General features: G+C 38.5%; 1 protein-coding gene across 1 annotated transcript; it reads left to right on the top strand.

The window, feature by feature from the left end:
* Positions 1-301: 301 nt before the first annotated feature.
* On the top strand, positions 302-24,617 carry egln2 (egl-9 family hypoxia-inducible factor 2). The gene is made up of 6 exons (XM_057351133.1): positions 302-496; positions 1,143-2,339; positions 18,962-19,081; positions 19,279-19,415; positions 20,289-20,356; positions 21,877-24,617. The coding sequence occupies exons 2-6, from the start codon at positions 1,239-1,241 to the stop codon at positions 21,927-21,929; spliced, it is 1,479 nt and encodes a 492-aa protein (XP_057207116.1). The 5' UTR covers positions 302-496; positions 1,143-1,238; the 3' UTR covers positions 21,930-24,617.
* Positions 24,618-25,522: the final 905 nt, after the last annotated feature.

Genomic DNA, 25,522 nt, shown 5'->3' with positions numbered 1-25,522 from the left:
ATAAGTTTAAATGATACTTGCTTAATTTTGTTTGTGATTAAACATTGACCATTCTGTTATGTTGTGGCGCGCAGGGTCACGTGACGTCAATGTGCGCACGTGTAAGTGACAAAGACGCTCATGGAGAGAGTGAAGGAAAGGGAGGGGACGGAAGCAAGTTTACTAATCCTACTATAGTGACGCCCATCCTCATACATATTATTTATGCGCCATGATTGGTTGCTTTAGGAGCACTGTAAATTAATATTTATGAGATACGCCTTGGTCATAGTAGGAGACGTAACTTCGCTACCAGCACACACAGTGTTGGAACTGATACGATGGGTACTTTTTGTTCCGCAAGAATTGGAAGGTGTTTTATATCATGGTTCCCATAAACACAACATTTTAAATAGTATTATTTTGTGAAATCAGCGTACACAGGACCTGGTTGAGAGAATCCCGGAAATTCAATATGATCGGGGCTGGTCATTTATAGTGCCTTTATCGCGTAAAGGTAAGCAGACTAATATTTTGTTTATATATGTAGGTATATTTAACCTTCACAAACAGACAATATATATATATATATAGGCTAAATATAGTTACATAAATTAGGACGCATGGTAATAAAATGGTAGAGGTTTAAAATGTGGATTAAACAAACCATCACCCAACGGATTTAGGTTGTTATTTCATTCATTCATTTCAATTATTTACTAATTGCAAAAAATAAGTTTGAGTGTGTTGTTGTGTTATGAGAGTTATTACGTTAGAAAGCTCGCCTACATAACAGTTTGTAGTAAACTTTGTCATAGTCTATGCGGTACATGTGCGTGTAATGCAGTAATGAATAGAAAATAATAAAATCGACAATAGAACAGACATTTTAGATGCTATTTTAGTGTAGATTGTCTTTACCTTTTTACGTTGACAAATAAAAAAAATGTGTAGTCGAGTTGTTTGTGATAACACCTGCTAATTTTCTATATACGACATTTACTTCTGTATAAGCGTATAATCTGTATTTGATGTAATTTATAATGACAAGGATTTATTGAGTGTATATGATATGCTTTGGTTTTGATAAGTTTAGGCGTTCAGGTGTATGATTTGTTTGCACTTAAGTTACTCGCATTACCAATGTCACGTTCTTTCTTTAGGTAAAATAACTGGATCTGTGCTTCACTGTCAAAGTTTGTGAGGCTCGTGCTAATAGCGCCGCCAGGCCGGCATGTGCTGTGAGGATTTTTCTGAAAATGTGGATTGGACGTGAGCTACGTGCGCCTCCGAGGGTAGACGAGATGACATGGAGGGGCTGGAAAACGGAGCTTATAAATGCAAACGGGACCGAGAATATCCGTTCAGTGCCGAATTGCTGTCCTGAGTCTCCTGCTGTGAGTAAAATGGGTGTCAACGGGAACACGCTGGAGGAGCTGCGAGTCGGTCACGCTTCTGGGATCACGGTCCTCAAGAAGGAGAGCAAAAGCGGTTTGCCCTTGTATAATGGTGAAGGATTGGCTTCTGAAGGAAGTTTTCATGATGTCCCAGCACATCAAACCGGATCGAACGGACCGGTGGAGACCCCAAAGGTGAGTCTCGTAACTCAACCCAACTCTGCGGGACATGCGGATAGGAGTTTATTGCCTGGGAAGAGACCCTGTGGAGATGTGAGGTTAAGACCGGTCCAGCATCAGAGGAGAAAAGATGAGGAGAACAGAGATTCGGGGTTAGGTAGCAGCCATGGAACGGTGGAGGGATGTAGTGGTACTTCAGACACGTCCCATGGAGCGGGCACATCTTCGCTGGAATACAAAAGGAGGAGACTTGAAATGGACCCCAAAACTGACACTAGCAAAAGCACACGGACTATTGCACCCCTTGCGTCCAATCACCAACACAATAACTGCACTTCTAATTGGGTTCATCATAATGGGCACAAAGTTGCAGTGAACCACGCACCCCCAGGGCAGGAGAAGCAGGCTGAGGTGCAGTCCACGCCAGCCGTGCCCTCCAGTGCGGGTTTGTCTCCAGAACAGGTGGCTCAGCAGTACATAGTGCCCTGTATGAAGTTTTACGGCATTTGCGTTAAAGACAGCTTTCTGGGCCCTCGCTTGGGGGATAAAGTTCTGGAGGAGGTGGAGATTCTAAATCGCAGCGGGAAATTTCGAGGTGGCCATCTGGTGAGCCAAAAGAGCATACCCTCTATGAACATCCGTGGAGACCAGATAGCCTGGGTTGAAGGGAACGAACCGGGGTGCGAGAACATCGGCTGCCTCATGGCTCACATCGATGAGGCCATAATGCGCAGTGCTGCCAATGGACAGCTGGGAAATCGCGTCATAAACGGCCGCACCAAGGTGAGTTGTAGGTGATCAGGATTCAGGTCCTATGTGACCCTGTCTGTGAAAAAAGGCCAGATAGATAGCACAGGGACGTCTGTAAGATGTCTGCAAAACAAGCAGTTTTACATCCATTCTAAATTACAAACAGCAGACGTCTCAGAGACGTATTGCAGATGAGCAAACAATCAAAAATACGTTACGCGGATGTAAATGCAGACGTCAAATATACGTCTTACAGATGTATGTGTGCTCAAGTCTCAAATTCTAACTCTGAGATAACAAGCATCAAATTAGATTTTTACCGTTTAATTTCACTATTTGTTCTGTACATTATGTAAGATGATTTTATGTAGAAAACAGCAAAAAATGACTTTAGCTGGGTTTTCACAGGCAGGGTCACCTATTTGTGCTAACATTCTTCAAACTTTTTCAGTTCAGAAGTTGTATTCTTACTCGGTTTTTGTCTTGTTTCCAAACACAATTATCTAAATATCCTTAAAGCAAGGTATATTTTTCTGAAGAAGTAAAATGAATCAAAATGTAATAGATTTCACAAAAATAAAAGATATATATTGTTTTTCCCTTTGAATTGTTTTCTTACCCCATTGATAAACAGTAAAAAAGTAGAAAAAAATCTTTCCTTCTCAGGTGAATATATCTTGTGTTTAAGGGTTATTGTTTAGGAAAACAAAACAAAAAATATATAAATAACCTTTATATAAATAAAAGTAAAGGCACTGAGGGAGAACGTTCTTATAAGATCTCAGATCAGTGTTTTTCTAACCCATACACAAACATTCTTGTGTATTAAAAAGCCTCCATAGTCAGTAAGGGACAGATGCGGTTCACCAAATATTCCAATAATCAGCCTATTCCTCACCTTGGTTAAATGGAAATGTTTTTTAATGGACATTTCATGAAATTAAACCTTGAGTGTTTTTACTTAGATAAAATAATAATATTTTGAATTAGCCAAAGCAATTTTTATTGAAGTCTAAAAGTATGGTTATGACTTTGTGACACCATGAAGAGTTCAAAACTGTTTCCTTTGTTCAAGTTTCCTGGCACAGAGGATTAAAAATGTTTTATGGAGATTTATGTCAGCACATCGACCTGTACGCGCTCGCGTTCAGAATGTCGCAACAGGCTTGTCAGCTCATAAGAGCGTCAGAGTGAAACTGCCCCTATGACGCAGGTCTGGTTATTTGAGCTTGCCAGGTCAAACCTGCCCAGTGGTATGTTCTCCGCTATAATCTCCATGCGGTGGCGTTTACCAGACACAAATCAGACAGATGTATCTTCAATAGTTTAAGTAGCTGTATGTGACTTGTTTATTTGGGTTTACACACCCAATAGGCATTCCTGTTTGTAATCACAGTCTGTCCGTTTCTGTTTCTGTAAACTTGATCCAGATGACCTTCCTGTGAATCTTACAGTGGTATTGCTGTGTTGATGTCAGCATTCTGGTAAGAGTGAGTCAGAGTGGAATGGCTCTCTCCACAACTCAAAGAAATCTTCTGATGGTTGAGTTGAAACGGTCAGTCTGCTGTACCAAATGTTGCCCTTAATCTGCAGCACACTGCCTTAAATCCTTGCGTGTTTCGGCAGTTGGAGTGGAATGAAAGTATAGCCAGGGCTGTGCGTTGACTTTTTTTGCACATAGCACATTTGCACGTCTGTTATCATCTTTTAAAAAAACACAAGTGCAGGTCATCACATAAATAGACAAGTAACTGAAAAAGGACATTAACGTTATACAATTGGATAAATTAGGGCCATATAATTTTTTTGTTTTTAACAAATACAATTTTCAATGCTCTACTATACAGTCTGTCCATAAAAATAATGTATACTATAGTATTTACTGCAATAGACTGCGGTAAAATTCTCGTGTGCTATAGTATATTTGTACATTACTATAGTAAATAAAAAAGTGTACTATAGTGTTCTTTAATATTTCAAACTTGAATCAAGTTTGAAGGTTGAACCTTTTTCCGCGGCATGAAAATAACTCGTCAGGACTCTCGGGCAAGTCTCTTGTTGCGTCTCTGGTGCAGTTATTGTCCCCGATCACCCGCCTCTTTTGTTCTCGTCTTCCTCTCCTGTGCTTTATCAGACCCCTCGCTTTCTAGCTGGCCAAAATACTTTCCCGCTGTTGCCCTGGAAACAAGACGATGTAGCGTGTTGTGTACTGCGAGAGAGTGAGTGTGGGTGGGTGCATGTGGTCCGTTTTTAAACCAGGGCCGTTGCATAAGGACGTCACCCTGATACATGTAATTCAATCTCATATCTCAATATAATTCAACATATATAACAGAAACTCGTTGCAAAGAGAGACAAAAGCGCTGGCAAAGAGGATAAAAATAAAGAGGACAGTGAGTACCAGCGTTTAACTGCACCAGGCACATCGCAGTAGATTCTGCAGCAGACCTCACATGCCCCCCCCAGAGGACAGCATGTGCGCCGAGAGTAATGCGTTTGTACGAGACTCGCACGACAACCATCCGTACACAGCCAAAGAAAACATCACAAGAGAATCGCATAGACTAACAGAGCATTGTTGCATGTGATATTGACAGATATGGAAGGGATAATGCACATTCAGGTTGAGTGTAGAAGAAAGGGTATTTTGGGGGGTTAATGGACATAAAATGTTGGTTTAAGTTTCAATTTTATGTGAGAAAACGAGACTGACACAAAAGGCATGAAAAGAGCACTATGTAGGAGACAAAAATTAAAACGTGGATGTCTTTATTATGTTAGACTGTGTATTATTATAACTGCACAATGACCTGAATCAAGTATTTCACAGAGCCGTGTAATAAAGGCACGTAATAGACTTCTTTAAAGTGAGTAAACTAGAGTGAAATGAAGCAGACAAAGGGATCTAAAAATGAGGGAAGAGCTTCGCAGCGTTTATCTGCAGCAGATCTGACCTTAGGAGACGACACATGTCTCACATGACCTCCTTTATAGCACGTGAGCATGAGGAGAGTGCGTACCACACGCACACAGATTAAAAGCACTGGAGATTTGAAATAAACAAGGAAAGTGAAAATTCTGTCATTATTCACTTTCTTTTTAAACCAATATGATGATCATCACGGCAGGTACATTTTTGAAGAATATTCTGGCTACTCTTTTCCAGAAGGAATTTCAACAAAAGCACCATTGAAAGTAAATGTGACTTGGGCTCTATATATTTCAGTTTTCTGAAGTCAGATGACATTTTTTTATTGTGTCAAGTCTCAGAATCTAATGCATGAGTCTCATCCCACATCTGTTTTCTGCGCTCTTATGTGAAAATGCTCTAGAGCATATCGATGGAATGTATACTATTATTACACTGTAAGTCGCTTGGATAAAAGTATCTGACAAGTGCGTAAATGTAACTACACCGACCACTTTTCTGGTGCTTTTAATTCGTTTTAAAGCTTGACAGGCCCAGTTCTAATGTATTTGTATTTTATGCAAAAGAGTGGTCAGGATAATCTTCAAATAATTTATTTTATGGTTCACAAAAACAGGGTGAGTATATGGTGTCAAAATATTTACTTTTGGTGATCTTTTCCTTTAAGCTAAGTCTAGACAATGGCTCAGGCAAAATGGACGATTGGATTATACAGATGTACACAAGTGTAGAAAGGAAATGTAATGTTGGCATCTCTGTTTATTTGCTCTGCAGTGAACGAGCAGAATACAGTAATGCTGTAGATGAGTATAGAGTTACATACAGACTTTCGACTGGACATAATTTCTTCCATCAGACACACAAATGCATATTTGAGAAAGTATTTTTGAGAATGGGGTAGTGGAAAGATTTTAAAGTGAAAGTTAAAAATGACATCAATGTCTAATGCGAGAAAACGTAAACATGTAAACCTTCCCTCATTTCTATGTGAGTTTAGAGTATGTTTACCCTCTTATTCTGAAGAAATAGGAAGCAGATTTACAAACAACTGGTTTAGACCGTGTTCACACATGACTTCTTTTTTTAAGATGCTAGTCTGTTTTACATTATAATCCTATGGAGTAAATTGCATTTCTAGCGAGAAATTAGTATCGTAAAAAAGACGCTCTCGGTTTATAATTCAAATAGAATTCCGTCAGTGAAGTCCCGGCTCTACCTCCACGTGGTACTGACTGGTAACAAGCCCCCGACCAAAAGGCAAACCCAATCAACATCACAAAGAAGGTCACAATCTCAACATACAATGTGAGGACCCTTAAGGACTAGGGATGTGCTCTACAACTAATTTGACAGTCGTTTAAACGAAAGATTTGTAACCGTGTAGTCTAAAACTAAGAATGGCCCAGAAGGCGGTCCAAAAACTTTGCGTAGGGCCTATGTAATACATTTTAAAGACTAAAGAATGTAGGCTGTTAATTAGGGCTGGGCAAAAAAATCGAAAAATCGATTAATCGTTTTTTTAAACAAATCAATTCAATATCGATTCTCAAAAGCCGTGAATCGATTTTTTTTCTTTCATATTTACGCAAGCACTGAACATTCATTTACGTTAATGTTATTGCTACTACTATCCACTAGATGTCACTTTTCTTTTTACAACGGGTGGATGTTACAACAGGGAGTATCCTTCATTCATTGCTTAATTAACATGGGATCCGGGTGTGTCCTCGAATTTAACATCACCTTCATATAAAAGGCAGCGGTTCACATGATTGCAGCCTCTATTTACAGCTATTTTTGTGAAATTTTGTTTGTTATACTGCATCTTAAATTTAAAATAACTGTTCTGTTTCAATATACCCACGTGTTTTTAAAGTTTAATATATAGGTTTGTGGCTCTTCATTTCATTTTTTAATTCACCATTGTAATGTGATATTTACTGATCTTTTTTAGAAATATCTATATGATTTGTATTAAATCTATACCCAGATAGCAAGCAACCATTGAATCAATGTTAAAAAATTGTTAATTTGTCAATGTTAATTGCGTTGAATCAATATCACTTTTGCACCTGCAATTTATGTTGAAAAATTTTTGAAATTTCAACAAATCACAATTATTAGGGCCCGAGCACGGAGGAGCAAGCCACCGGCTTGCACCGCAGTGCAGAGCCCTATTGTTTCTGTGTTATTCTCCCTCTTTGATCGCTAATTTGAAGGCCTAAACATGCTCAAAAACTCACAATAACATGTACACGCATCAGACGTGGCGAAAATTTACTTCTGATAGGGGTTTCAAAATTAGGCGTTGCAAAATGGCTCGCTAGCGCCACCTAGAACTGCCCAGGCCACTACGCAAAACATACATGCACCAAATTTGGTGGGCTCATAGAACCGAATCATTAAGAAAAGTCTCTTGGAGCATATCTCTAAACCCAACGGGAAGTCCTTGATTTTTGATTTCCTGTGCAATTTTGTAATTTGTTTCAATTTCCAGTCGTCGTACTTTAACGAACTCCTCCTAGAGTTTTAATCCGATCAACATCATCTTCATGTCATTCTCATCTTAAGGCCTTTGCGAAGCTAAATTGCGGAGATCTTGACTTTTCGTGGGGGAACGTGACCCTGGCGGCCTGCCAAAGTTTGGCGTTCCGCCATGAACAGGAAGTTGTTGTAACTCAGGCCTACAATGTGCAACAGGCCCCAGACTTCACCCAGACTTCACACATTTGATAAAAGTCCTGGCCTGAAGACATCTACATGGTAATTTTCAGATACAGTTATAGCGCCACCTGCAGGAAACAGGAAGTGACATGTTTCAAACTGTGATTGACTCCTCATAGAGATTCGAACAGGTCAGCATCATATTTGGCCAGTATGATCTTCAGACCTTTGTGATGATACATTGAAAGATCCTAACTTTTCTCTGAGGGGCGTGTCCATGGTGGCCTGACAAAGTTTGATGTTTCGCCATGAAACAGGAAGCTATAGTAACTCAGGCACACAATGTCCGACCGGCCTCACACTTCATATGTTTGATAAGAGTCTTGGCCTGAACACATATCCATGTCAGTGTTCACTTATAGTCATAGCGCCACCAGCTGGCAATAGGAAATATGGCACGGAAAAATCTATAATCAGAATCAGAATCAGAATCAGAAGAGCTTTATTGCCAAGTGTGCTTGCACACACAAGGAATTTTCTTTGGTGTTGGAAGCTTCTAGTACAGACATTCAACACAATGACAATACAATAAAATACGATTTACAGTCTAAAAGATTCTAAATTGTGCATATATAAAATAAAGACTATTTTACAGAAAATGGGGGATAATAACATATAAGAGACATTGTACAGGGTAGTATATAGTAGAATAATGTAACTCCTTATATGCACGTTGCCCACTGTTCATGAGACCGACGGGTGGTGATGGCACAGGGTTGCGGTTGCACTTTTGCGCGAGGGCCCGATCATCGCTGCTTGCAGCTTTAATTTGTATTGTAACGCGGCATGATTTCAGCCTCTGAGCTCGAGGTCTGATGCTATTGGCCCCGCCCGGTTCGCTGTAAGCCCAAGCGCCAGTGTTGCCAGGGTCGCGGTTTTCCCGCACAATTGGGCTATTTTGAAAATGCAGTTGTGGGAAAAATTATGGAGCCGTGGGTTGCGGGGTTTTTGGGCTACTTTCATAATGTACTATGGCCGCCAAAATGTTTATTTATATTCTAAGGATAAATGTTAATTGATGAGATTCTTAATGTGTATTCATACTCAGATGAATGCCTGGCAACTCCAGGACCGGCCCGTTCTCGAAAGTGTGGGGAACTAGCGTCAGACAGGCAGGCTACAGTACAGGGAGGGACGCGGGAGCTCAGCTCAACCAAAGAGGAAAATATAGCGGTGGACAATGCATCCGAATTATGCTTTTACCAATGTTTCGTAAGGTGCATGTCACGTTGCACAATGAAAGAAATCACGCGTGAGTGTTCAACAGTTGATTCTTCCGGCTGCCAAATATCACGTTTGAGCAGCGCTATATGCAGTCTATAACAACTAAAACATTGACGTGCTTGTACACATTATACATATGCAATAAACTTAACCAAGCTTATTTCTTAAGCAAGTTTTTGCATGTCTTACGAAGAGAAAACACGTTTCTCGTCCATTTCCGTGCGTGGCCTCGAGCACACGTGGGATCTTTTCTAAAGGGACACTCCACCCAAAAATGAAAATTCTGTTATGGATTACTCACCCTCTAGTTGTTCCAAACCTGTATAAATGTCTTTGTTTGGTTGAGCACAAAGATATTTGGTAGAATGTTAGCAACTGAAAATTATTTTGCATCATTGACTACCATAGCAGAAAAAATAATAATGGTAGTCAAAGGTGACCCAGAATTGTTTGCTTTCCTAAATCCCCCAAAACATATTTTGAGTTCATCAGAACAAAAAATATATACAATACCTAGGAAACCATTCAGATAAGTAAATATAGCAATAGAAACGTCTTTTGGCAGTTGTTAACTTTGATTCGACACCGGAAAATAATTGGGCTAGTTTTCATTCCCTTTGGGCCGGTTTTGAGGGGTCATTGGGCTGCTTTCAGGAAGCTAGTTAGCAAGATCCCTGTGACCAGCAGCAATGACAAGGTATGCTAACGTTTACATGATGACTAGCTAGAATTCTATATAATCTAGTTCAGTGATGAGATGGGACTATTTTGTATTTAAATACCTTTGAAAAAAATTAATTGTATTTTGTATTTAAATGTGTTTAATCTTAGTATTTTTGTATTTTCAAACTGAAATACTTTTTGCCAATCAACCTCCTTATAAGACTGCATGGATGGGCAGTGTATTCAAATACATCCATTTGAAATACAAAATACTATTATTTTGTAATAGTATTTTGAATTTAAATGCATTGAATCTAGTGGTTTTTATTTATTTATTTGTGTATAGCCTAGTTAATTCAAGAAATCAGCATTCTAAATTGGTTGATTGGCAAAAAGTATTTTGTATTTTGAAAATACAAAAATACAAAGACTTATTTTAGAATGTTAAGTTCTACTTCTGTAGTTATTTTGGTGAAAGTGACTCAAAAGTAATACAGGAGTCATGTAACGTATTACAATTCTGAGACAGTAATATTGTAAGGTAAGGGATTATTTTTAAATAACAGTAACAAGTAATCTGTAATGTATTAAAGTTTGGAAGTAACTTGGACAACACTGGTCTTTGGCGGGAGAAGCAGCGCTCACGGAGCTGAAAGGGTTCAAATGAATGCGTTTGGCGCTAAATAAAGATATATCGGCAAAATAATCAACATAACTTTCCCTGAGTGCGTGTGATGTGTGCAGCTCAGTTATGTAGACGTGCTGCTCAATTTAGACATAGACAATTTAGAAATAGTCTAATGTTTTTAATAGTTTATTATGTCTCGCGGTCCGGATGGATTGAAGGATAAGCTGGGTGAAAACCTGTCACCCGGTGGTAACTGGACTGTTGCTTGTCAGGGGCAGGGCATGCGTCTTTTCTGTACTTAGACTCGGTGCAGGAGAGCGAATGTTGCCATTTTCACCACTCTGGGAGCGTTTAAGTGTTTAAAAATGTCAATATTTTTATCTAAATTTCAGGTGGTTGACGCGACATATTTTCCCACACACGCTCTCTGTCCGCTGGTGGGAGTGTGCTTACCTGTAGATGTGTGCGCACGTGTCTCAGAGGGGAACTGTAAAGCGACCATGTAGAAATAGAAATGACATGCCTATGCTGCCATGTAATTAAGATAAATAACATAATGCTATTTAGCTTGTTTAATACGAGAACAAGGCATATCCTTGATGTCCATCGCAGCCAAGGTCTACAACCGCATACTCTTCAACCGAATACGAGAACCGATCAATGCAATTCTCAGGAAGAACCAAGCAGGCTTCCGAACAGGCCGAAACTACACCCAGCAGATCCATATACTGAGAAGAATAATAGAAGGCGCCTATACTCAGAACTAGGGATGGGCGATATTATATCGTTTGCGATATACCGGTAGAAATTCCCCACACGATAGGAATTAGTCTTCCCGCGATATAAACGATAAATTCTAGTTGATGACGTCATCCCCTCTCTTTGTAGATATCTTTGTGAGACCCATTCACAGCTCACATGTGAAGTGAAAACGGGTATAGCGGAGGGCGGACGTGAAGCTGAGAAAGAGTTTGCACTAAAGCTCTAAATCTCGTTTAGGTTGGCACTGTAGATGCGTCCGAGTTAATGTTTAGTTTCACTTTCGTTTTATTTAATTCGTTTGTTAAGTATTCGTTGATAGTCATAATGCGTTACACCACAACATTTAGTTTGGCTAAAAGTATTTATTTAAACATTCGTTAGATGTTATGTGCGCGTGCGCAAATAGTTTAGTATGATTTCTTGCTTGTTATATACAGGATGAACGGAGCGTCCCGTGCGCAGCTCGCGCCCACATGTGCTTTCATAGCGACACAGCGCGCACAGCACTGCTGCCTGTTTACATACGGTACACATGCGAGTTTGTATTACGTTATTTTAAATACGTTTATGAGCGTATAAAAGCATGGATTATTTAATTAGATTTCTTTTACCCGCATTTTTCTGTTCTCTTTCTGTAGCGCGAGTCATAGACAGATTCAGTGTATGTTGCTGTGAGAAGAGAAGGTTCACACAGTTCAAGAGAGAGTGATTGACAGCGTGATGCGATCGATTGTTTCCACCCAACAATAGAATATATACAGTTTTAGGTGTGACATGATGTGTTTATTGAGCTTTAGTTCATTTAACTTTTCTTTACTACAACCTTTTGAAGTCGAATCTCACTATTACATTTTATATTTACAAAAACACTGTAGGTATATTTTAGGAGCTGTTTGATTTGGGGTAAGTTTTACTTTTTGATAATATTTGTTTTTCTGAGGGTCTAGACTACATGCAGCTACTATCACTTGACGCAAAAAACAGCGGTGGATGACATTATGGATATATCGTCATTTTTATCGTTATCGCAAGAAATACCAGGAATTATCGTGATAAAGTTTTAGGGCCATATCGCCCATCCCTACTCAGAACATACCACTATTCATATCGTTCATTGACTTTAAGAAGGCGTTCGACTCAATCGATAGGGAAATGATGTTTGCCATTATGCGACATTATGGAATACAAAAGAGGATCGGTGATGGGATCAAAGTATTGTACGACAAGTCAACAAGTAAAGTTTTCTTAGAAGGCCTACTATCAGAAGCATTTGAAATCACAACTGGAGTTCTCCAAGGTGATGTACTAGCCCCGTTCTTATTCATAATCGTGATTGACTATATTTTTCTAGATTATCCGAAAACGGATATCTCACGCACAAGGCCAAAAAAGTGCAAAAGCTACCATGTCACAAGAAGTCAAACAAAGACGAAAGAACCTGAACAAGAAAGAAAAGTCAATGATTTAGCCTTCGCGGATGACATAGCTCTTCTAGAGAGCGACGCGAGTGCAAGAACAACTAGACGCTCTCATACGAAACGCCGCAAAAGTTGGGTTAGAAATAAATATAGAAAAGACTGTACAAATGCATCTCAACCAACCAAGCGCACCAAACCTGACTATAAACGGCCAAAACCTTGCTGTGGTTTCGGAATTCAAATATCTAGGATCCACTGAAAATGACATCAAAGCAAGAATTGGGCTGGCATGGACAGCCTTTGACTTGCTTAGACCCATACTTAGATCACCAATAGTAAAAATAAAAATAGACTTGTTTAGAACAGCATGTATCTCAATCCTGTTGTACGGATGTGAGACGTGGACCCTCACAGAAGCTCTCTACGAAGACCTGGATATCTTTGCAAGAAAATGTTATCGGATCATGCTAGGTCTAAACCAATCTGAGAGTCACATGACAAATGAGGAGCTATACAGGAGAACAGGGCAAAAGACAATTAGAAGCACCATCCGGGAGCGGCAACTCAGATTCACCGGACACAGTCTTCGCATGGACGTCGAAGAACCAGCAAGGATTTACGTTCTCTACAAATCGAGTGTAAGGGACAAAAATCGAAGAGGAGCACTGCGGTCAATATATCGCGATCAGATAACAAAATATCTTAGGAAATATGAGGACGACGAGGAGACTGATCTTTCTATCGATGGAATAACCGATCTTGCAGCTTCGAAAGACGAGTGGGAATTTCGAGTTGATCCGACCAAAGTTGCCGTGCCCAAAAAGCGCGCACGATGATGATGAGAATTCCATTACGCTGCCTATCTCTCTAAGCTGCCTTCGTGCACAAATGTTATCTTTGAACATTGCCGGCTGCTATTTGTAACAATGCTGCAAGCGTTTTTTTACTTTAAAAAGTGCCATTGTCAACTTTTTCTTGTCAAAAAAAGTAGTCAAATGTGAACGTAGCCTTACTAACCTTTCTGACCTTTTATTGACTATCCTCAGAAAAAATTAAGAGACCATTGCAAATTTGCATTTAGTCAGCATTTCTAGATGTATTGTGGTCATTCCAGTCCAGTGCTTGTTGAATTTCAACAAAATCAAACCTCAGGAGTGACATAAATTCATCCAACAGCAATGTGAAAGACTGACAGCATGACAAGACACATGAAAACTGTGATAACCAGGTTATCACATAAAAATATATTTTGAACTTTTCCTAAGTACTTGTACAAATATTACTGTTGTATTACTTAGAAGTGAATATGAACTTGTTTTCTTTGCAGTATTTGAGGTCTGAAAAAATACAGAACATATTTTCTGTTATTTTGAACTGTTTCTCCAGTTTTCATTTTCTGAAAATAAATGCAAATAGAAACTATATTTTTATTTATAATTTGGAAGAAATGTTGTTAGTAGTTCACAGAATGAAACATAAATGATCAGTTTACTTTTAAATCATTTTGAAATCGTCTCATATTTTTTTTCCGCGGCTGTATTCTTAAAAGCAGGTATATATGCATCATAGCTATTGAGATATACATAAGTCCTGCATTCTCTCAGTACGATTATAAAAAAATAATGAAAATACTGAAGAGGTTAATGTTTTTGTTGATTTTTTTTAGTAATTCTGCTCAGAAATTGAATTAACTGAAAAGGGTCTTCTGACTTGTATTGCATTTTCACTCTTATCTTATTGTAAACTTTAAGACTTGATGAATAAATTACGTACTAGTCCATAGTAAGTAAAATCCAGCATAATAAGTATTTATCTCAAGTGCTTCCAGAAGAAAATGTCAAGGAGTCAATTAAATCTTAATATATGTGGATTATGCTTATTACATGAATACAGAAATATTCTAATAGCTGTGAAACATGTAAATGTATTTTCCGGGAATAAAGCATTAAGGCTTAGTTAACCAAAAAAACCAACAACAATTAATATTTATTCATCCTCATGTTGTTTAAACCCCCATGTCTTTCTTTGTTGTTGAGAACCTAAATGCAGAATTCCTTAATCTGTGAATCGTCTTGTTGTCATTCTGAACGCGTTGCTCTGCCTCCGATGCACCAGACTGTGCGCCTGTCCTTATCCTACCCTGATGTCCTACTTATCAACTGCTGTCTCATCATCAGGTTTACACACTGCTTTATCTGCAGCACAGCCTGTGCTCCATATCTACCTGAATATAATGACATGAAAGGAAGTTACATGATCAAAACAATATTATTGTTTGAAGAAGCGGTTACATGATAAGAGTAAGACAATGGCATGCATAATCAAAGGACTTACTAAATGTCTCACACAAATTTTTTATAGCATTATTACTTCACTTCCAGAATGTTTTCACAGAACTAATAAAATCATCACAACATCACAAGAATTCCATCTGTTTTTTTTCCGACAACACTAAGCCATGACTCGCATATCCCAAGTCATTCGTTTATCTGCATATTTAAGCCCAGCCCACTGCAGCACATGATAAGGCGGTTAACTTCATTTCAGTTTGGGAAGAGTTATATATTCAGCTTCTGACAGAGAACGTCTGAATGTTTTCCATTGCATTCCTTTATGTTACTACTACACTACAGTGCTGAGTTTCTAAAATTGAGATTGACACTGCATTTTGGCATATTTTATCCAAAGCATCCAGTGTATTAAATTCGTTCAGGCATTCCTCGCAGTCAAACCCATGACATTGGTGTTGTCTGTTGGTGTCTGATGTTCTTTTACAGATCACCACAATGTTGATAAAACCATGGACCATGTCCATATCTTGTCAGCTAAGCCTTGTTTAACATTGATTGTGGGTTTTCTACGTTTGTGTATGTTTGTTTGGACATCTACCAAAGTGGTATTGACCGCTTTTTTTTGCACAAATGTCACCAGAAGTTTGTTTCATTTCGTGAAAGGTCACAGGGTTTTTTTCTGGGGGAAATCCTTTAGACGGTGAAGAACCAAGACCAAATTAAAGGTTATTTTAAAAAAACTGTAGCTTTTGGAAATAGCTTATATTTAGCTAGTAAACCAGTTAACACTTAACGATAAGGCTGTATTTGTTAAAGGGACAGTTCACCCCAAAATAAAAATTCTGTCATTATTAACTCACCCTGAAGTTGTTCCAAAGCAATAGAAATATCGTTGTTCTGTTAAACACATAAGAAGATATTTGGAAGAATGTTGGAAACCAATCAGTTCTGGGGCACCATTGACTACCATAGTAGTTTTTCTTCCTACTATGAAAGTCATTAGTGCCCCAGAACGGTTTGGTTACAAACGTTCCAGCACAACAACAAAATTTATATTGGTTTGTAACAACCTCTGTGTGAGTAAATGAAGACAGAATTTTAATTTTTGGGTGAACTGTTCCTTTAACATTAGTAAATACATAAATAATTGTTTTAACATTTACTAACATTAACAAGGATTAATGTGGCTCAGTATTTGTTCATGTTAGTTAATGCATCTACTAATGTTAACAGTTACAGCCCAACGTATCTTTTTTAATAAAAAAAGTTATGAGTGTTCAAATAAATAGATTTTGAAATTTTTGTAAAACTTGCCTGTTTGTAAGTTACCGGAAATAGAGGAGCAAAAAATAACACTTGTATTGAGCTGTTCCACTTTATTTTAGGAATGTAACAATAGCAAAATCTCACTGTACGATAAAACCTCGGTATAAAGTCTGCGCGGTATGACATTTATCGCAATTTTGCTATTGCGATAACATGATATCGATAATATTGTTACATCCCTACTATATTTGGACAATCTCTACTCTGTTTTATCTGTTTAATCGGGAGGTCATATTTGTTTTTAATGAACTACTTAGTCTGCCAGCAGGGGTCATGTGATCAGCTCAAGGGCCGGTCAGTGCAAGTCTATGACCGCGGGTTTGTTTTGCAGGGGTCATCTGTTTATGAACTATGTCTTAAACAGACATTTGAACATTTAGTTGAACATTTAATTTGTTTACTTAAATATTCGTTTTTGATTCGCGTGAACTATTATTACAGATTAACAGATTATATGTCGTTATAAAAGAACATAGGGGTTTTTGGAATAGTATGTGAACCCTGTTGAGAATACCAGAAGCTGTTGGCGATCTGGGCTGTGAAAATGAGGCGGGCCGAACGTGCCGCTTCCTCTATCTGTCCACGTGACGCACGTTGTGTTATCCGCGATACTGTACTGCAGTGATAAACGCTGAGATAACGGCTCGGGAGGTGGCGTGTTCTCTCCTGGGCTTGATAAAGTGCTGACCGTATCACAGACGAAAGACCCAGATGGCTCGCATTCCTGCTGAAACAGACTCATCAGCATGTTCCCCGTCATCTGGCAGCTGTCGTGCCAAAACCGAAATGACACAAGCTGGATTCGAACTGGCGTCACCCACATGGGCACGGCAGCTCGACGTGTGAGAGCATGTGTGCCAGACTGTATCGCCATGGCAACAAATACAGCTGCAAAGTCAAACACACCACTAAACTCTTGAAGTCTGAAAGGTGAAGCGGCACGGCAACAGCCGGATTAATTTGACCGGATTCTGTTAAGAACAAAGTCAATAATGACGAATGAAGATTTTGGCAAAGACAATTAAAGATTTTCATTGTGCCATTTTTAGAAATGTGATATTCATTTTTTGAGCTGGGTGAGACAGGAATGTGGTCATAAGCCCTTATAAACTGCTCTGTCATAGAGAGATAATGGCAGTTTATGAGTTGTGAGGCATTATGGCCGCTTTGTGTGTAGACACACCAAAAAGCACATGCTATTTTAAAGCATCAGTGTGCGTGCACTTTGGCAGGTGCCAGTGTGAAAAAGCTTCGTCATTCTGACAGCATAGCATGCGACAAATCTCTTAAAGGGCCAGCAAGCTAAATGAAAAGAACTTCTAGTAGTGTTGTACAGCAGTTGACAGTAAACATTACATTAGATTATCAGAAGCTTATAAACAATGACCACATACTTCATACAGACTTTACTGAAACTAAAATTATATTACAGTATTACCCAAAACTGATGTCCCAACACAATCTCACGGGAATGAGTAACTTTGTATGTTTTAGTACGATTTGCTTTCGCACCAGTGACATTAGGTTTAGGGGTGGGGTTAGGGGAGGGGCTTTTTTCTAATAAACATATATTTTTGTATGACACATCATACGAATTAGCCAACTCCCATGAGATCAGGTTGGTTGTTCACCCTAATTGACATCTTTGCCCTTTATTCAAACATATTATATTGTTGTTTTAAATATGTTGTTATGTGTGCACGTTTTGTAATCTGAATTTCAGCATTAGGACGCATTTAAGGAGGCTTGGCAAAAAACACACAACACATGCACAATGTTTATAGAATCCAAGCCCAGGAGAATGACTACTATGGTCAAAAACAAAAGAGGATGAACAAAATATCAATAACTGAAAATAGTACTTAGTATATGCTTTACATGTGAGCTTTTTGTTTTTGTATGCATTTATGTATATATATTAGAAGAATAAACCTAGGGCTGTCAAACGATTAATCGCGATTAATCGCTTCTAGAATAAAAGTTTGTGTTTGCATAATATATGAAGAGTTTGGTTCCAAAATGAGATGTTTTCAAAAATCATGTTTTTTTATTGTGCATTCCAATTAATATCAATCACACTGCAGTTGGTTTGTTTTGATTTAAGCCATAATAACTAAAAAATATACAGCTACCTAACACGATAAAACAATAAAAACATGATAACATAATAAAAAACATGATTTAAAAAAATGCATTATAAATGCATCTAAATATTTCCTAAATATATATACATGTATGTGCATGTTTTTGTGTTAATAAATACAAAATTAATATCCACAGTACACAGACATATATTATGTAAACACAAAATTGGATTCTGGATGCGATTAATCGTGATTAATCGTTTGACAGCCCTAAATAAAATCCATATTCCCTGGTGTACTGTATTTTGCCCTTTTGCTAAATTACACAGTAAATACCTTACACAGTAAATTAAATTACACCCTAAATAAAAACTACAGTAAAACCTTAACCAAGTTTCATTTTTTTCTTTATTTTGATGCATTATTTTATTTGATCAGTTCTGAAATCCTGTTAAATGCATTCACAGTGGCCTTCTCTTCAGACCAAAGCTTTTCTTAGCACTCTGAAGGATAAAACTAATGAAGGACGAAAACAAACAAAGAAATTCTTTCAGATGTAGATGTCATAGGTCATGTGTTTCTCAATGCACCTCTTTTTTCTACCAGGCCATGGTGGCGTGTTACCCCGGCAACGGAACAGGATACGTGAGGCATGTGGACAATCCCAACGGCGACGGGCGATGCATAACCTGCATCTACTACCTGAACAAGGACTGGGACGTTAAGGTGTGACGTCACGCTTTCATTGTTCTGTGATTGGTCGGGCATGATGTAATTTAGCAACATCACATAAGAGTGCTGAATATCAGCCGTGATGATATTCAGTATAAAGGCATGATGGAACATGCCTTGTCCAATCAGATTAGAGGATGTACTGTACATGCGGAAACCAAACATTTTATGCTTTTATTTTTGTTTTACAGGTTCATGGAGGTTTATTGCAGCTCTACCCCGAGGGGCGTAATGTTGTGGCTAACATCGAGCCTTTTTTTGACCGGCTGCTCATTTTCTGGTCGGACCGGCGAAACCCACATGAGGTCAAACCAGCTTTTGCCACACGGTGAGATTTCTACAGCTTTTGAGTATTTAAAGCTCACGGTGCAGTTATGTAGGTCTATATTTAAAATGGTGCCAAAAGTCATTTGCTGCAGTGCTTTAAATTCTTCTTCTCTTGGCTTTAGGTCGTGAGCATACACATTTCCTCTACCCACGTCTCCTCATAACCTCTCATCTATTACACCTCCATCAGTCCAAACACACACACACATACAGTATGCTTTTGCACTCATGTCTCCCCTACATAATGTCCACCACCTTTGTTCTCACAGCAATATAAACACTATTAAGGTTTTGATCCTGCCCTATAAATGCCACACCTGCAGTTGGTCTTCCTCAGGAAGGGTCTCTGTGATGAAATGACACTTTAAACCTTCTATTTTTGGACATCCTCGCTCATTAAAGAAAAACAAAAGAATTCTACGTTTACATTATGTTTTACATTACATTCTGCATTTAGAATGAGGGTGGGTGCATTTCAAGCCCCACAGCTGGGGGCAAGGCGGGGCACAGGAAGTACGTGCTTCCTGAATGTGAGTGCCTGTCGTGGTTGCCGGTGGCGTGCCGGGACTAGAGACGCAGGAATAAACAAATGAGCTGAGCCTCTTTACTCAAAATATTTTACTTTACTTACATAAACTGTAAATTATTGCATATTGCGTTTTTCGTCAACATCGTGCTGCCCTATTTGTTATTCTTACAAAGGTAGTTTGGTAGTGTTAGATGCTGAAGTATTGTCTCAAATATCTTTTACTAAGCCAAAGGTAGCTGTTACAGGTGCAGGTGTGCAACAAGGGTCACAGAACCCAAACTCCTAAACTGGTAGTGAGTCAACCATTTTATCTCTCAACTGATTTTAATTTGTGTTTTCCAACAGCTACGCTATCACCGTTTGGTACTTCGACTCAAAAGAACGAGCAGAAGCTATAGAAAAATACAGACTTGGTGAGTTTTGTCCCAGTAAAAACTAGGGGTGGAACGGTTCACAAAATCCACGGTTCGGTTCGTATTACGGTTCTGTGGTCACGGTTTTCAGTATACATGCAGTAGTTAATGTTAATTCTCTTTTAACACTCCAGAAATACCATACACCAGCACAAAATATATAGCCTTATAATAAAAAATAAGTTATTATTAAGGTCATGTCATGTAATCAAAAAACTGAAAGAATGAGGCAACTAGATTTTAGACAGACACATTGTGACACTGACAATCATAAATTAAACCTATAGGTGAGATTCCGATACAGCAAGGGGAGGAGATGTTGTTAATTTCAACAGGCTTTTCATTTATTTGTAAAAAAGGTTTACAACTGTTGGCCTTAAATTCTAGCTGAGAATACATTTAGTTTAAGTGGTAGGGGAAAAGGAGACGGGATGTTTGAGGACAATATGCGCTATACATGTGCTTGCGCTTTTAGCGTGACCTGCGACGCCGCGTGGACCACATGACAGTGCCGCGAGAGTGATTCGTCAGTAGATGGCTCCGGGTGGCTCCCGGTGCTGTGATGTTGTGGGCCGATCAGCCTGCGCATCACCGCATGAAGTCCAAAAAGCCTAACTGTAAGCAGAGAGTATTAGTCAATGCATTGAAGAAAACGGCGACCATGGATGTAAAGAAACGAGGTTCAACCAACAAGCAACCATATTTTTTTTAATAAGCCCAGCAACCTGCGACTCATGATTTTTAACGCGACTTTAATGTAGTATAAGCGGAAATGTCAACTATGCTACTAACGTTCGCCTCTGTCTGTGCCAAATGGGAAAAAGCATGTCGCGCTGCGTATGACTGGACCGAAGAATACACGCGTGTCTCGAACCGTGACAAGTGAATTGAACGGTACTGAGTTTTTTTCATGAACCGTTCCATCCCTAGGAAAAACTGATCAGTAAAGAGTTATATATGATTTGGAATAGTAACAGAAGATGCACCGATACAAAATTTCTCCACCGATAGCTATAGCCGATTATTCAGAGTGATATCTGCATATACCGATTCTGAAGATTAAATGAATATTTCTTAACTTTCTGAGTGTTATTAATTCATATAATGACTATTATTATTGACCATCAAACTGGTGATGTTTCTTAACATTTTCTATACAGAGCACACATTTATTGCATTTTCCTGTCCTCTTTTGATTGACAGGACATGTCGGCCCTGATCATTGGCTGTTTTCCTTTTATCAGTCGATACGATACCGATTTACATTTACATTTAGTCATTTAGCAGACGCTTTTATCCAAAGCGACTTACATAGAGTTCACAGAGCAATAAGCGATAAGTCATACAGTGTTATTCGGATTGTTGGCCGTTGGATCGGTGCATCTCAAATAGTATCCAAAATTGTTACATACTTTAAGATTCCCAAAAAGCTGAATTTTTAGTTGTGCTGTACTTTTACTGAAGACATTACTTTTATCCATCTTGAAAAAATGATATTTTTTTCTCTCTCGTCCTTTTAGCTACAGGACAAAAAGGAGTGAAGGTGCCTGTCACACAGAGCAACAGGACTTGAATAACAGCCAGCCAAACTCAGAAACTGTACTGTTCTTGTGTTCTCCAACACACGCCGCTGCATGATTGGCCGTTGCAAGAAGATGCAAGAAGCCTGAGAACCATAGCTGGCCTCAAAACAGCCAACCGGAGACTTGTGATTTGATGGATCCTCTGAGTGTACACAAGATTGTTTATGAATGAAGACCTCTAACTAATCTCACTCCAGCCTGAGGTGGTCACGGCTCTAAACGGCTGATGGGAATTCCAGACTTTCATCATCCCGTGGAACGTCAGTTGAAGAAAAGTCGCAGTTTTAAAATGGACCCTAGTTTTGAATAATTACAGTTTTTTTCCACGATTAGTTCTAATAATTAATCAAATCTGTAAGCCCGCCCTTCTTTTCCCAACCGTGCATCCCTGTGTGTGAATGGGTTTCATGAACCTTTCAGGTGGCCTTTGCACTTGCTCCGATCGACAGGAAATGAGGGTGTGAGACCAGCGGACGTGTCATATCCTGTTCAACTCCATGAATGTGTTGCTCGCTAAAAGTTCTGACTCTTAGCAAAGCTACAGCACTGAGAGAAAATAACATCGTACAGCAATGCATTGCCGTTGCTATGATTGACTGTTTTAGGCTTGAGCGTTAGGGAACGTTTAAGGGTGAATTAACTAAAAAATTCAATGACGCGCTTGAATAGTGTTGCATTTGCTTTGTTTTAACAATTATGCAAATGTGGTAATGCCACAAGCCTGCCCACAAAAGTGTGGAAGCCAATACGCACGCTACAGTTGGCTAGCCTTCAGTTCAGTCTTTTATCCACCATTCCAATCCATCAACGTCAGTTTAACGTCAATAAGATGTTGGACTCACTCCAACATTCACAACGTTGGAGATATTACCGATTGGTTGGAAATGGAAATCAAGTTGCATTTAGCAGACAACTAAATGACTTCATGTCAAGTTGTCCAGTATTCTGCGCCACGTGTTGCTATTAGACATTTTCCTGATGTTGCCTTGACGTTGAAGTGAGGTTGCCTGATCTCTCAACCTATATTTAACCAAATATCAACGTCTTAACGTATAAAGTTGACCTGCTGGGCTAAATTGCCTCTCCGAAAATGTCTACACAGCCTGACTGAATATTTGCCAAGTTATGCTTTTCTCCATCATTTAACGAACGATCGCTCTAATGATCACTTGTTTTAAACATGCATGAAACGGGGATATCCCACGTTTGGTTAGTTTGTAAATAAGACGGAAGGTTATGTTTAAAAGAACGTACTGAAGTGGCCCATCCTCAATTCATAACATGGCAAAACAGGGTGTTTGTGACCTTTTCTAATCTTTGTACGTATGTGTAGTAGTGAAAGATGACATCTTTGCATCTCTTCATGGCTTGGCCTTGCCTGTGACAGTGTTTCGGTATATTAGATCCCTCTCTCACACACAGTTTAAATACTGCTGCGCGCTAGCTCGGCTAGCTAATGTTTCATTGTGTATAGGGATGCACTTAACTGAATCACTTTGAAAACAAAGAGCTGACAATCTCATTCTCGCCTCAGTGAGGTCCTACACAGCAAAATAAAACTACGATGAGGCTCTCTACAAATGATGGCGACGTTTGGAAACGATGGCACCCTCGCTTTACCAGGTGTCCACGTGCACTACATTCGGCTGTGTTCGGAATGGAATACTAGCATACTGCACAGTGCACGGTAGATCCTGCATAGTGGTTTTATAGGAACACACGCATGTGACATGATGATAAGCATTTTAAATAGACTGACATTAGTTCCAATTCATCACACTGGAAATGGAAAGTCAAGCGCAATGCATTGTGGGATACAATATTTCCCACAGTGTGCTCTTCTGTATACTCCACATTTTGGGAAATGTAGTTGCATCCATAAAACGGCATATTATGCACAATGTACATACTTTTTACAGCAAATATAGTAAAAATAGTATGGTAGTATGCTTTTCCGAACACAGCCACAGTCTGAAAACTGGGAGCCTCATAATAGAAGAAATATGCAAAGAAACAGCACAGATCAGGACACAACATTTTTTTTAAACCAGGGAAGCAACTGGACCTTTTTTTCTCACAGCATACTATGTGAGAGTATTGAGCTGACCTGTGTGAGAGTATTGAGCTGACCTGTGCTGTGTTTGAGTGCCACTGGCAGCCAGAGGAAGTAATGCACTTTATTATATTGAATGCGTGAAATTTGAATGAGCGAGTGAATCTAGCTCATGCTTAGTGCTGTTTAACAGCATGAGACTTAAATCAACTGAGAACAAAAAAGATGTTTGCTTAACCTTTCTGAGTTTTACAGTATTTAATTAAAATGTGTTGGATTTTGTAAAGCTGACCTCTGTGTTCTTATTCTCTTTCACTTATTTAGACTTAAGTATTTATTGTCATTCTCAGGAAATTGTGTTATTTGTGAAAGAAAATGATTTACAAATGGGGGTCATCTATTAAACTATTACCCAAACCTAATTTTGGTTCTCAAAGCAAAAACAGTGATTTGATGTTCTGTTAATGTTAGACCTAAATCTGTTACAACCTTACAAACATTTTGATAAGTTAACTGAATAAAATCTGGTAGTATCACAGTTTTCTTTCTTGTTATAAATAATATTATTGTAATATTATGCAAAGTACATTTAACATGTTTCAGCGTTCAAGTTCTATTAAAAGTGATTTAAAAATAAAATATACAAGATTTAGGAGCACTTTCTCATTATATATGATTGTTTTCCACATTTTAGAATAAAAGTATAAGCTCAAAACAAAAATTTCTCAAATATAGTATAACTTTGAGAATATTGTTGTCTAAAATAACCCAAAGTCAATCAAAACTGTCGAATATTTGACCATATTCATTGTAAACACACTTTTATAAAAATGTTCTCTTGACTTTTTATGAATCTATTCTGGGCTTGTATTAGCTTATCATCTACTTCAAAAACATTTTAAATAAAGTTTTAGTGTTGCAATGAATGAAAATTTAAAAAAATATGAATTTATCTACATGATAGATTTAAAATTTTAATATTTTCATTGACAGATCATTTTTATTATCATATGAAACATTTTAGCCGGATGACCCAGCTTTTCATCAGTAGTGTATATAAGTCAATCAGCAGTAAATGATGAGGACACATGACACACATCTGGCACAGGTTTCTAGGAATGACACATTTGTTTGTCTCTTCACTTAAATAAGTGTAAACAAACAACAACTTATCACAACTCATTACACTGAACATACCAGTTAACCTATTGATGGAGTGATAATATTGACAAAGAGTTTTGATTGATCTCACAATGGTAGGTGTTTGTATTTTGAAAAAAAGAGGCTGGTCCCTGATCAGTGTATTTTCAAGATGGAGGGGAGATATTAGTCTTGGAATGTGTCGACAAACAGGAAGTGTTTTTCCTTATCCAGTCTAAATACTGAGAGAGAGGAAGGCCCTGGCCATTTATCTTATCAACTGTATCAACAAAATTTACCATATATCTGGAGAGACATTAACTGAAATTAATAGAAAACATCTCTGAAATATCACCAGGTCTTCACAGAAACACAATACACTAGCAGTCC

This window comes from Triplophysa rosa, linkage group LG14 (genome assembly GCF_024868665.1).
Source record: "Triplophysa rosa linkage group LG14, Trosa_1v2, whole genome shotgun sequence".
In the NCBI taxonomy this organism is placed as follows: Eukaryota; Metazoa; Chordata; class Actinopteri; order Cypriniformes; family Nemacheilidae; genus Triplophysa; species Triplophysa rosa.
This window is presented reverse-complemented; position numbering and strand designations above follow the sequence as displayed.